Source organism: Aethina tumida, chromosome 1 (genome assembly GCF_024364675.1).
Source record: "Aethina tumida isolate Nest 87 chromosome 1, icAetTumi1.1, whole genome shotgun sequence".
Taxonomy (NCBI): Eukaryota; Metazoa; Arthropoda; class Insecta; order Coleoptera; family Nitidulidae; genus Aethina; species Aethina tumida.
Genome location: NC_065435.1, coordinates 30,760,903 through 30,774,944, shown reverse-complemented (window position 1 = coordinate 30,774,944; position 14,042 = coordinate 30,760,903). Strand labels below are relative to the sequence as shown.

Genomic DNA, 14,042 nt, shown 5'->3' with positions numbered 1-14,042 from the left:
CCCCCTCCCCTCCGGCGCCAGTGGGGCACTTGAGACGAACAGCGTAGAAGTGACATCACGACCCTGTCGGCACTGTTTGGGTGGTTGCTGGCCTTTGTCGGCAAGTGAGCACGCGCCACCCCTCTGTTTGGGGCGGTTTGTAGCCTTTGTCGGCATGTGGGCACGCGCCACTCATCTGTTTGTCATGGTTTATAGCCTTTGTCGGTATGTGGGCAAGCGCCACCCTTGTCGTGGGCCACCTCAGACCAAAAGTGTAGAAGTGACGTCACGAGTGTATGACATGCGCACCTTTCGTGGGCCACTTGAGTCCAAAAGCGAAGGAAGACGCGTATGCGCGCATTTGTTTATTTTTACCTGTTCGTGGGCCACCTCAGATCAAAAGCGTAGGAAGACGCAAGAGTGAATGAAAATGCAATTAATTTATAATTATGATTTATTACATATTAAAAACAAAAACATATCAATAAGTTAACAATTTATTATTATTATTGTACATTTATATTACAATTTATTATACATTTTGTTATTTCGATACATGAAAAAGAGGTGAAAAAGTTCTTTCTTTCGTTGTTGCTTTCGAATCCCAGTCGTTGATTGGTGCAAATACCGTGTTTCTAAACAGAAAACATACATATACAATATTAATTATTCAATGGTAATTTTTGTAGTGATACACCTTTTTTGTGATTGATTATTTGACTGAGGCTCATAAGTGTAGTTGTGGTGGCTGCGATGTAGGCTGAGTGTACAAGTCCGTTTCTCACCCGGTTGTACGTGTTGAATATATCAAAAACAAAATAGACAAATTGTATGTACCATATATATCTATATAATATTAATAATTCAAAGTTACCTTTTTTTTTATATTATTATATTAATTTTTTAATTTCCACTTAATTAGTTCCTAGGGACCTTGTATCCGAATGGCCGAGAACTGTTGTCATCCATGAAGAGTCTCTTTGTTGAATTCGTTCTGTATGTCTTTGTCTCCTCTTTGGTTACTACACGATGATCTTTTGTCCGCACAAAGTTCATCGACGTCAAACGAATGGGATCTGTTTTTTCTAGAACCATTTGTTTAATTTTCTCAAAATTAATCAACCGAGAAGCACTGTATGTTAAGGCGATCCCTTTCACCTTATAAACATGTTCGATACACTGCTTCGTCGTTGACCACACCGAGTATGAGTAATTTTTCGGCCCGCCCGAAACAAATTCCGTGATGTAGGAACCGATACCGTATACCTCCAGCTCATCGGTCATGTCCCCAATGAATTTTCCAGTCGGGGGATCTGGAAAATGGTTGCTTGACACATAGATAACGGAATCGGTGTCGTAGTATAAAACACGTGTATCCAACATCTCTAGATATTCGTACAACTTCAAACGGGCCTGTGCTGTAACAAAAGCTGCAATTACCACATTCACAGTAGGCAGAGATTCCACAGCCTCGTCGGCGTACTCCCAGTTGATTACAACAGTTTGTTCATTCACAGGAGTTATACTGTTGACATTCTTCGACGGATGCGCAAGGAGATCAAAGCATTCCTGAGGATCGTTGACGATGGTTGTTTGTGGTTGGTTTTCACGTTGTCCAAACTTTCCCCAGAACGAATTCAACATTAATTTGGCGAGGGATGGAAGACCAGGGTTATTTTCGATGCGTTCCGGTGTTAGCTTCACTTTTTCAGCTTCTTCAAAATCCACCAGATATTGTTGTTGTTTCACCACATCGTTTATGCAATTCGCGGGCCAGCCGGAGGCTTCCTGTTTAATTTTGATGAATTTATTCATCATTTCTGTGAATAAACCCGGCTGACCCGCCGCATGGTTGTATTGACGCGTTTCGTATGTCCACACTTCAAACACTTCCACAATCCTGTAGCCTTTTTCCAATGCTTTCACGACTTCTGCAATTACCCATGTCCCTGTGAACAATCGTTCTTCCTCCGTATGGCAACACTCACGCTGCTGTGAACTTTCACCACAGCTGTTGCAAAGGGCGAACATTAACTTTCCCTTCATCCTGACAGGGAGAACGGGGTGGTACAACTGCGCGGGTGGTAAAATTTTACATTTCACCATGCCATCTACGGTGGATAAATCAATGTCCCGGGCTGCAGATCCTACATAAATTGTGGGGTGTCCTAGAGGAAATCGGCCGTACTTGCACACAAAAGGGTACAACGAACATACATCGATGTATTTGATGCGCTCACCCTCGTTACATTTGTAGTATGTAACAGTGTTTCCGGTTCGGCCTCCATAAAAACCGTCACGAGGATTCAATGGTGATGTTGCCAACACGGGATGGTTTTCGACAAAATCACGCACTTCACAACTCTGTTTTAATAATGCGCGGAAGTTACATTCCCACATTTCGATGACTACAAATCCCAGGTTGCGAAGTCGAGTCGTTTTAATGGTGGTGGCGTCGTAACGATTTCGCATGGTATCCATTTTACCTCCTCCAATCGATGTGTCTCGGTGAAATTTGAAACAGCTGGTGCATCCATGGAAGTAACAACCGTGAAACTCGAATACCTGACGCTGCTCCTCGTTAAAACCGTCAACTTTGAGTCCTCTCTCCTACTAGGTGTTCTCGACCTGTACCGGCGTGGCGTATGGTGATTCCTCGTACGTTCTCCTCCCACAACAACCATTGTAAAGCGATAACCGATTGATTATCCGCCAATCGGTAACCACCACGGGGAATAACGGCGATTGTATCGTCTTCCAGATAGTTTCGTGCAAACACCTTATTACACGCTGATGCTATTGTTGTTGCTTCGGTGAATGGACAAACCTTACACTCGTTAAGAAGCATCGACCTAAATGAAAGACAGGCTCTCATTAGTATTTCCGCGTCCGACTTGCAATATGCCACGATTTCCTCCTGGAAATTAAAAACATCATTCTGATGCTCTTGATGCCAGTTTAAAAACGTATGTCGGTCCTCGGGCTTCATTTGATTCGGACCGTAAAATTCAGCAGATGGTAAAGGACCCACGTATTGCTGATTTTCCAGGGTATTAAACAAGTGTGGAAAATAACCCTTCTTAAAGTTTCCAGCAAGGCCGAAAGCTTTAGGTAGCTTTGCCAGAGCCATTGGAAAATAATTTAGCGAGTCCAAAAATCGCACATTTCCCATCTCAGCCAAAATAATTTTTGTCCCCCGCACAATTAAGTTTGGCTTGATGTCTGTTTTGGTGAGAATATAGTTCAGGATGAACTGATGGTCGAATGCTTGACCGTTATGTGCAATCACAGTCACTCTTTTGAAAATTTTCCTTTGATTCAGCACAAAGTTCATAAAATTTTCAATAGGGTTGTTGATAATTACGTGGGTCCTTACGCCGCATTTTTCACAAAATTCCACTTCCGTATCTAAACAGTTGGAACAACACAATTTAAACACACACAATGTGGTTTCATGCACTGCACTGCCGTCGGTCTGAATGGTGTCCTGTCGTGTTTCCAAATCGTAAAATATGAATAATAAATCAGTAAGGCAGGGTTCCTTTGTGTTTGGCTGAATATAACACTGTTGATTTATCTGATGGTGTTTTTTACAGATCTTACAAAAAATTTCACCACATTCATGCCTACGTTTTCCATCGACAGTTTTAAAGCACCTTTGACACAATCGCAAGTCGGCACACACGTTGGATGTCTTCTTAATCCGTATATGATTTTCCAAACATTTCCGGCTCCTGAAGTGACGATGACAATCCACACACTCTATTTTCTCCTCATCCTCGCACCGTGGTGATTCACGACAGCACGGACAAATCCCACTGCAACGATGGTTGACACGTGTATTGTAGGGAAGATTACATTCTTCGCAGTAGTAATCACAGGAAAACGCAGAGGTTAACGATACAATCGCGTTGTAATGTTCTTTGTGGAGTAGTAAATTAAGGGTTGGTCCTTCACTTTGTCCTTTAAAAATCACCTCTCGTCCACCGGCACCGTACTTGAACACTGTAATTCTGTATTCGGATAAAACCCTTTGGAATGCTTGCAACTCCTGAATCCCGGCACCCTCTGCGGGAATATCAACACCCGCTCTCTGGCACAGTTCCATAGCTCGTATTCCTTGTAGTTGTCCAATGTCCCGGCGAACCTGTACGAATTGTGGATCACTGGTCAGTTTAGCGATTAACACTACAAGTGCCCGTGGCAGGCAAAGGTTATCTGAATTTTTTATAACAATAATACCTCTTCTTGCAGCACATTCTTCTTCGAAACTATTATATTTTGTTTTCTGGGCACGCCCCATACCCACCGGCATCTTAATAACCGTCACTTTTATCTGAAAAGTTTCAGTGTTCACACCAGCCGAATTAGATTGGTATACTGATTGCACCAAATCGAGCACCTCATCAGCGGACACTGAATGCCTTGGTCTGAAGCGTGCCCAGGCTTCACCGCGAACAAGTTCACTACCAGAAAACGAATGAATGTTGAACAATTGAGGTTATTCCGTTGCGTATCCAATTCACGGGATGAATGTTCTCCGGAACGGGGTTAATTTTAAAGGAAACAGCTCGCTGGATTAGGTTAAAACGGCCAGTCGATTGTTCAACATCGTCTACAACTTGAAATGCTTGTTGTTGTTGTGGTTGTTGTTGTTGTTGTTGTTGTTGTTCTTGCGATTCAATCTCATCTATTATCTACAACGGAGGATTCAACTTTTGGAAAAAAAATATAAATAAATTAATAAATTTGTAAATAATTTGTATACATATATATTTATAAATCAATTTACCATTGTTTGGTGTCAAGCCAAGTTCATCTATAACGTAGAAAATGATGTCTGAAGATTCAAGATTATTATCATCATTATCATTCACAAAGTGGAATGCGTTGTTTTCTGTAATAAACACAAATAAATAAATAAATAAAAATAAATAAAAACAACTTACCCATGATAGCAGAATAAAAAGGTGAAGTAGAAGTCTAAAAATAAAATAAAAAATACGAACAAAAATATTCGTGAGGATGATCAACAGAGCTATTCTTTCAAATAACCGTCAACAGTGTTAATAAACTGATGGTTGATGTAAGAATATGAAAATCTGAGCGGAAGACTCTAAATATAAGACCCTGTACCACCACCATCCCTACCATTACATTTCGAATGTGGGGGCGTTTCTTCTAGGGTGGTGATTTTTTCACTTCATTAGGTGGTGGTTGTTTCTTTTTATCTATTTGGTGGGAGTGGATGGTTACTTGTGAGTGGTTGACAACAAGGGTGTAGGTGTAAACAGTGAATTCCAGAGTGGGGTATTTTCTTTAAAACCATTTGTATTCTGAAGAATTAGACAGTCTAGAATTTTTATTTAATTCTTAAAATCATTGGCAATATGTCAGTCAGGGCAAACGTGATTGAGGTGAGTTTTTAGCTATATAATAATATTATTACAATTTACTTATTAAACATATATTTTCTTATATAGGAAAATTGGGACGACGATTGCGGCGGGCCTTCCTTTTTTGACACAGATTTTTACGTAAGGACGGAGAATCTACCGATCATCCGGTATCCACCTCACGGTCTCACTCGTGGGGAAAGAAAGGCCTTTAGGCGTCGCGAGGGTGAACGTCACCAACGATTGAGGAGAGAGGCTGAGGCAGATGCGGCAGCGGAGGACGCTGAGGTGGTGGCAGCAGAGGCGGTGGCTAAGGCCGCTGTAGCCAAAGCCGAAGCGGCAGAGCGCCGCGCCGTTGTGGCTGCGGCGACACTTGCTGGTCTCCAAATAGAGGCTAGACGGCTCCGCATCATTGCGGATTCATCAAGTGCAACAGCGAGGGGAATAGCCGTCTCCCTCGATGCAAAAAGACGAAATAAATAATATTTTATATATATATATATATATATATATATATATATATATATATATATATTGTATTGAGAAAAAATGTAATATTAAAAATTTACGTTACAAATAAATTTGATTGTTTTTTTCAATTACCTCACTGTTTGAAAACATCGGTGATAAATATGATGTACAGAGTGCTGACATTTCATTTCAATGTTGGTCATTGAGTATCGCGGTAATGGTTTATTAAACTCTGTTATTGACAACTTACCGTTTGAATTACATCTACCATTTTATCAGTACTGTGGTCCTGGTACAAAATTGAAAAAACGACTAGCGAGAGGTGATACAGGTATCAACGAGTTGGACAAAGCCTGTAAACGACACGACATTGCCTACGAGGAAAATAAATCGCTGCAGGATAGACACAAGGCAGACTTTGTTTTGGAAAACGAGGCGTGGAACCGTGTAAAATCCAAGAACGCTAATTTGGGTGAAAAAGCAGCCGCGTGGCTTGTAACAACGGGAATGAAGATAAAAAGGAAGCTCGGAATGGGTCATCGTACACAACACCAATCAAAAATTTCATTCAAGAAAGACATTGTCGACAAAATCGATAAAAAGATTTTAAAATCGGTCGACATAAAACCAGGTAGCAAGTCACTACGAAAAATCGCTGCAGCGGCAATAAAAATAGCCAAAGTCAACACTAAACGAATTGGGGGTCGAAAAAACGTGAAGATACCTAGAACAATTCCGTTTAGTTCGAAACAAGGAGGAATTCTGCCATTACTGCCAATTTTCGCTGGTTTATCAAGTCTTGGAGCATTAATGGGTGGTGCTGCCGGTGTGGCAAAAACAATATTCGACGCGAAAAATGCAAAGAAGAATCTAGATGAACAGAAACGACACAATCAACGCATGGAGCAAATAGGAAAAAAGGGTAGTGGATTGTACTTACGAAAAAACCCAAAAGGGTACGGTTTGTTCTTGGAAAAAATTCCAAAAAACTACCGATAAGAGTGCCCGCACGAGCACTCTACGATCATGAAATAATCAAATTTGCCAAACAATTGAAAATACCCTATTTTAGAGGTGTTTTTATGCGTGACGCTCTACCTTTGTATCCTAAGAAAAACGAAAGTGCCGTCGTGAACCTGGACGATTCAACAAATTACGGAACTCACTGGGTTTGTTACGCAAAGAGAGGAAATCAAGTCAAGTATTATGATAGTTTTGGGGATTTACGACCACCGTTGGAGATAATTCGATACATGGGAAAAAATTGTCAAATTTATTACAATGTACACCCTGAGCAGAAGTTTAATGAGTCATCCTGTGGTCGTTACTGCTTGAAATTTTTATACAATATAAAACAATGAATACTTTGTCATACTATAATAATAATAAAGAAATATCATTAATTTTAATTGAGTTTTATTTGATGACACACACACACACACGCACACACACGCACACACGCACACACACATCCACAATTGCCGTTGTTGTTGTTATTATTGTTGTTGCGTTTTCTATTATTTTGTGTTAAATAAGCAGTGAGCTAAACTATTACTCAGTCTTATTTGAAACGTTGTGAGAGCAATGTCATATATATTTACTCTTACAAGTACCAGCCACATATTAAATATCGATTTTGTAAATCCTATTCAGTTGGATCCCGAAGTACAGTACGGGCTCGCCTTAATTGGATTTCATTCGTACAACAGTATTCCGAATATTGATTCAAATTGTAATACGTTTAACTACCGGAACATAGCCAATCGTATCGGATATATAGAAATCCCCGAGGGTGCATATGAAATAAGTGATATTGAAAAATATTTACGAAAGAGAATTATTCAAGATTCCATTGAAGATGAGTTAGCTGAAGGAAAGATTTTATCGATAAAACCTAACCATAACACCCTCAAGTGCGAAATATATAGCGAAACACTTGCAATTGACTTCAGCACACCGTCTTCTGTTGGGAAATTGTTGGGTTTTTCGGCAAAACTTCTAGAAACAGGAACACTTTACGAATCTGACTTACCTGTGGATATAGTAAAGGTGAAAACATTACATATCGACTGTAACATTACCACGGGTGCGTTTTACAAGGACAGACCGACACACACCATCTACGAATTTGCATTGGACAGCAACCCTGGCTACGCGATTGACGAAACGCCAAGACATATTATCTATCTCCCCGTAGTGAACAGAAATCAAATTTCAAACATTTCACTGCAGATTTTGGATCAAAATTTTGAACCTGTTAATTTCCGAGGGGAGGAAATTATTATCCGATTGGAATTGAAAAAACTCACGTAAAATGGGTTTGACTTTCGATTACTATAATTCGGACAACAACAGTACAAATCCATCAGTATATGAAAAACCGTCATCGTGTGTGAATCAGCTTAATTATCAACAGCAAAAGAAGAAACAGAAGCAGAAGCGCAGGCCGAAGCAACGTTTGACTCTAGACAACGTATTGTTTTTACAATCACTGGGTTACAATGTCGTCGTACAATCAGGTGTTCGAGGTCTACCGCAAACCACGGTACGACGAAACAATTCAAAAAATGGAAACTCGCACCTATTACCCATACATAAAATCGTTCAATAATAATAACGTTATTGAAATCTCCATAAACCAGAGTGATTCCTGGGTACTGATGCACGAGGCGGCAATTGTGATTGAAGGGGAGCTGAGAAGAGATGGAGGTGAAGGTGAAGTTTCACTGGTCAACAATGCTGGTGCATTTATGTTTGACAATATCACGTACGAACTAAACGGAAAAGAAGTGGACTCTGTTCGTACACCGGGAATCGTCTCCACAATTAGAGGATATCTTTGTTACAATCAAATGGATAGCAATATTTTGAGTACGGCAGGATGGTGTTACCCAAACAATCTAGTTACGACCAAGAACAAGTCAACGTTTGTTTTAAGAATACCACTGCATCATCTGTTTGGTCTATTTATCGACTATAAACTAGCTCAATTTGGTAAACACACCTTAAGATTGGTCAGAGCTCGAAGCGATCTAGATGCTATTGTGTGTAAATCCTTGAAAGATACAGCACCCACCTCAGGTATCATCAAAATGACCAACATTTGTCTAAAAGCACCCATTGTTGTTCCAAATGACATGCTGAAAATAAAATTGTTGGATTCGATAAAAAATGATAAACCTATACTTTTACCATTCAGAAGATGGGAATATCATGAACTGCCACAATTAACAACTGGATCAACGAAGGAAATTTGGGGTGTGAAAACATGTACAGCTGCGGAGAGTCCACGATTTGTAATTGTTGCTTTTCAATCGGACAAAAGAGAAAATGATTCGGTTGATACGACCGTCTTTGATAATATGCACGCCTCGGAAGTACGGGTCGTGTTGAACGGTGAATATTATCCAGCTGAACGACAGGGTTTGAATTTTGCCAAACACAATTATACCGAATCACATTACAACTATACTCAGTTTTTTAACAATTTCAAACATGATGCATCCCAAGCAAAGCAACCTCTACTCGATTATTCAACGTTTAAGGATAATACCATATTTGTTATTGATTGCTCCAAAAGAAATACAGCACTGAAACTGGGTACTATAGATGTTAAATTGGAAATTGAATCGAGGGTCGCATTTCCCCAGAAAACAAAGGCATATTGCGTAATCGTGCACGATTGTGTTTTGGAGTATCTACCGCTAAGTGAAATTGTACGCACTGTGACTTAAATATAAGTTGGATATCGGCATCACAATGTGAATAGAACGAGAAAATATTTCATTGTGTAAACACCACAATGTCCACAACACTAGCAAACGCATGGAATCCAACAAGTCTGTCGACGTCGACGTACCGGCGGACAACAACAACAACAACAGCAACATCAACAAGAACAAGGAATGTGAAAGTATTGTTGCAATGAATTGCTGGCGGGATGTTTTCGAAAATCCGTTTAGATTTAGAAATTTAAAATATAAACCTGTAGTTAGAATAATTACACCAAGAAATGTATTGTAAAATTAATTGTGTGTACGAGTAGTAAAAATATCATAATAAAAAAATCCTAAAAATGACAGCAGTTTATCATTATCGATTCGACACAGGGTCGTAAACATCCTTCAAACTGTTGTGGTTGATAAGATTGCAACCACATGTTGGGTGGTAAAAATATTTTGAGAGAAAACTATTTTAATGTTTGCCTAATGATTATAAACAATCCTAAATAGGGCAGAGCAGTTTATCATTAGCGGTTCGACACAGGGTCGTAAACATCCTTCAAACTGTTGTGGTTGATAAGATTGCAACCACATGTTGGGTGGGAAAAATATTTTGTGAGAAAACTATTTTAATGTTTGTCTAATGATTATAAACAATCCTAAATAGGGCAGAGCAGTTTATCATTAGCGGTTCGACACAGTAAACACCCTTCAACCTGTTGTGGTTGATAAGATTGCAACCACATGTTGGGTGGCAAAAATATTTTGAGAGAAAACTATTTTAATGTTTGCCTAATGATTATAAACAATCCTAAATAGGGCAGAGTAGTTTATCATTAGCGGTTCGACACAGTAAACATCCTTCAACCTGTTGTGGTTGATAAGATTGCAACCACATGTTGGGTGGCAAAAATATTTTGAGAGAAAACTATTTTAATGTTTGCCTAATGATTATAAACAATCCTAAATAGGGCAGAACAGTTTATCATTAGCGGTTCGACACAGTAAACACCCTTCAACCTGTTGTGGTTGATAAGATTGCAACCACATGTTGGGTGACAAAAATATTTTGAGAGAAAACTATTTTAATGTTTGCCTAATGATTATAAACAATCCTAAATAGGGCAGAGCAGTTTATCATTAACGGTTCGACACAGTAAACACCCTTCAACCTGTTGTGGTTGATAAGATTGCAACCACATGTTGGGTGGGAAAAATATTTTGAGAGAAAACTATTTTAATGTTTGCCTAATGATTATAAACAATCCTAAATAGGGCAGAGCAGTTTATCATTAGCGGATCGACACAGAGTCGTAACACATAAACCCTTCACCTAAATTATATTTTCATATTTCCGTATTTGTAATGAATTTCTATAAATTAATTAACCGTCTATATTTAACGTTTAGTTTCGAAATGTCATCGGTACCGAGCTCTTCGTCGCCGTCGTCGTCATCGGCGCCGTCGCTGTCACCGATCATCAAGTACACCTTAGAAAAAATTGAAGAATTTATTCAAACGTGTATAGATCGGGAAAAATTCAAGAGACTTGAACTGTATAAAAATAAAATTGAGAAGGTTGTTAATGTGCGCGAGATTTACACCGAATCTTCTGGTACACATTTTGAATCATGTATTTGGGCTAATCCAACGACTGTCGAGGGACCCGATACTTGTGAATGTTTTTACATATTCCGTGCAGTGTACGAAAGCAATCAACTGATGAGTTTAGACGCTGAGTTGTCTTCACACATTACCGCATCATCACCGTCCTTATCTTCGATGTCCGATTCTTCAGAGGCAATAAATCCATCACACTGTCTACAATTTTTATGTAAACCAGAGAGTTTCGATAAACTTATGATATGTACAATTGAAATGTTAGGCATTATAAGAGAGTTGCTCAAGAAATAACAATAAATTTTTTTTTTGCTGTAAATTTATCTTTTGTTTTATTCCTTTGTAAAATACTTATATACCTAGTCAAAATTTTAAACTGCTTCAGTGTAAGACAAACCAATCATGCAGTACATACAACAACGTCAAAAGTTACCCATTGAAAATCTAGATTATCTTGATGACGAAGCAGCAACAGGTGTAAAAAACAGAAGGCATGGTGAATTGTTACCCAACTCATTCAGAGCTCTGTTTATTGGACCTTCAAATTGTGGAAAAACAAATGCATTACTGGCTTTAATTTACGATCCGAACGGAGTACGTTTTGAAAATATTTACGTATATTCAAAAACTCTGTATCAGCCAAAGTACAAACTGCTCGAATCCGTTTTAAATCGTGTCAAAGGAATAGAATATTTTAAGTTTAGTAACAAGGATGAGTTGATTGAACCGTCGGAAGCTAAATGCAATTCGGTATTTATATTTGACGATGTTATATGTGAAAAACAGAATAAAATTCGCGAGTATTACTCCATGTGTAGACACAAGAATATCGATGCCATGTTTGTAGCACAAACATACACCAGTGTATCCAAGCAACTCATTCGCGACAACAGCAATGTAATTGTACTATTTCGACAGGACGAGAAAAATTTAAAGTATGTGTACAACGAACATGTGTCTCCCGACATGGCGTACGAACCATTCAAGGAATTGTGCTGCGACTATTGGAGGGAAAATTATGGTTGTTTAGTGATTATTAAAGATTTTCCTCTGGACAATGGACGCTTCCGAAAAGGATTTGATCAATATATAAAAGTGTAAGTTTAACATACAACGGAAACAGTCGTGACAATGTCGTCAAACAATACTCAGGTTATGCGTAAAATCGATGAATTATCCCGCAACATACGAAAAAAATACCAGTTACTTAAACAAGACAAATTGGATAGTGAAGCAGTGTTGGGTGAACTATTTACCCCAATCACCAAACCATTAACTGAATTGACGGCCAAATTTAAAAATTCTACAAAACAGACCACACCAGCAACAACACAGCAAAAGTTGTACAGCGACCCACCACAATTGAAGAAAATCGCCGACGATGACGACGATGACGTTTCCAAACAGTTAGAATCTGAAGATGAATTTTTTTACGATCCGGAACAATCAACTTTGTCCAAGAACAGTAACAGTGATGGTTCATATGACAGCACAAACGACATGTCGACTATCGTCTACACTCCTTTGACTCGTTCATACTTGGACCTGTATTTAAATGACTCTAAAAATAGGGAGGTCGATAAAACGTACGGTGTAAAGTACGATGTAGAAACGGAGCGATGGTTGATTGGAAATTCTGAAATTAATTTCGATACCGAACTGGATCGTTTTACAATTGGAGGTCGAACGTACGACGGACGAAAAGGCATTTACGAGTTGCTGTTTAAAAAAAGTCCCGTTTTTTTTACAAGACACGATACAAAAGCGTATTTAGAAATTTTAAAGTGTACTAATGTACATCGAAGAAATTATGCACCTAATGGCTCTATAAGAGGCACGAATACGCTGAAATACAGAAAAGTGATTAAGCCGCTTATGGAACAATCAAACAAGGGCTCATCAACTGGCGATGGAAGTAGAGGAGGAGGAGGAGGAGGAGGAGGAGGAGGATGTGAAGTACAGCGACAACAACAACAACAACATCGACGACGGCAACAACGACGAGTACCCTGTAATACGTTGAATAAACCCATCGAATACGTTTATTGGGATGATGTAAACGAACTGGTACAACGTCTAAAACTATTGGTTTCGTCAAAACATGCCGGAAATAACTCACATGACAATGAGATTATTTCAATCATTGAAGAACTAAAAGAGAGTGGAATAATAAATTAAAAATTTTAATGCATTTTAATCAGTGTAAGAATGGGGCTGAACAAGTTCGGACAGTCCTCACGCAAAGAGTTCAGCAATAAGGATCATAAAAATTGCAAACCCGTCTTACTACCCTTTGAGTTTACTCGAGACGGAAATATTGATTGTAAAAGTCGAAAATTGTGTAATGTCTTGGCAGCCACGAACCTTCTCGACGCAGTAAACAAGGAATATGTAGATAAAAGGTTTGAGGATCATGAATACGAAATAATTGTTATAAAAGAGAGATTGGATAAAACTGTAGAATGGATATCATGGCTCATGAACCGATTAGATCCAGCGACACAATCAGATAATCAGTAAAGTGCGAGTGAAACCCTTCAGTTGACAGATGGCTAAACAGACTCGACATGGTAGCAGCAACAACAACAAAAACTACAACAATCGCAAACACCACAACGATAAAATTGACCTGGTAAATGAACTACACCGACCGATGCGTATAAATTTTCCAAGAAGACAAACCGTTGTTAAAGGATTGGATGATTTGTGGCAATCAGATCTTGGAATATTGGACAAGTATGCCAAATACAATAGAAACTATAAATACATACTGGTTGTGATTGATTGTTTCTCAAAGTATTTATGGGTGGAACCATTAAAATCTAAGACGGGGACCGAGGTGGCAAAAGCATTT

General features: G+C 38.9%; 1 protein-coding gene across 1 annotated transcript; it reads right to left on the bottom strand.

Moving 5' to 3' along the window:
* Positions 1 to 897: 897 nt before the first annotated feature.
* Positions 898 to 2,379, bottom strand: LOC126264557 (uncharacterized). The gene has a single exon (XM_049963007.1). It carries the CDS (start codon positions 2,377 to 2,379, stop codon positions 898 to 900), a length of 1,482 nt encoding a protein of 493 aa, XP_049818964.1.
* Positions 2,380 to 14,042: the final 11,663 nt, after the last annotated feature.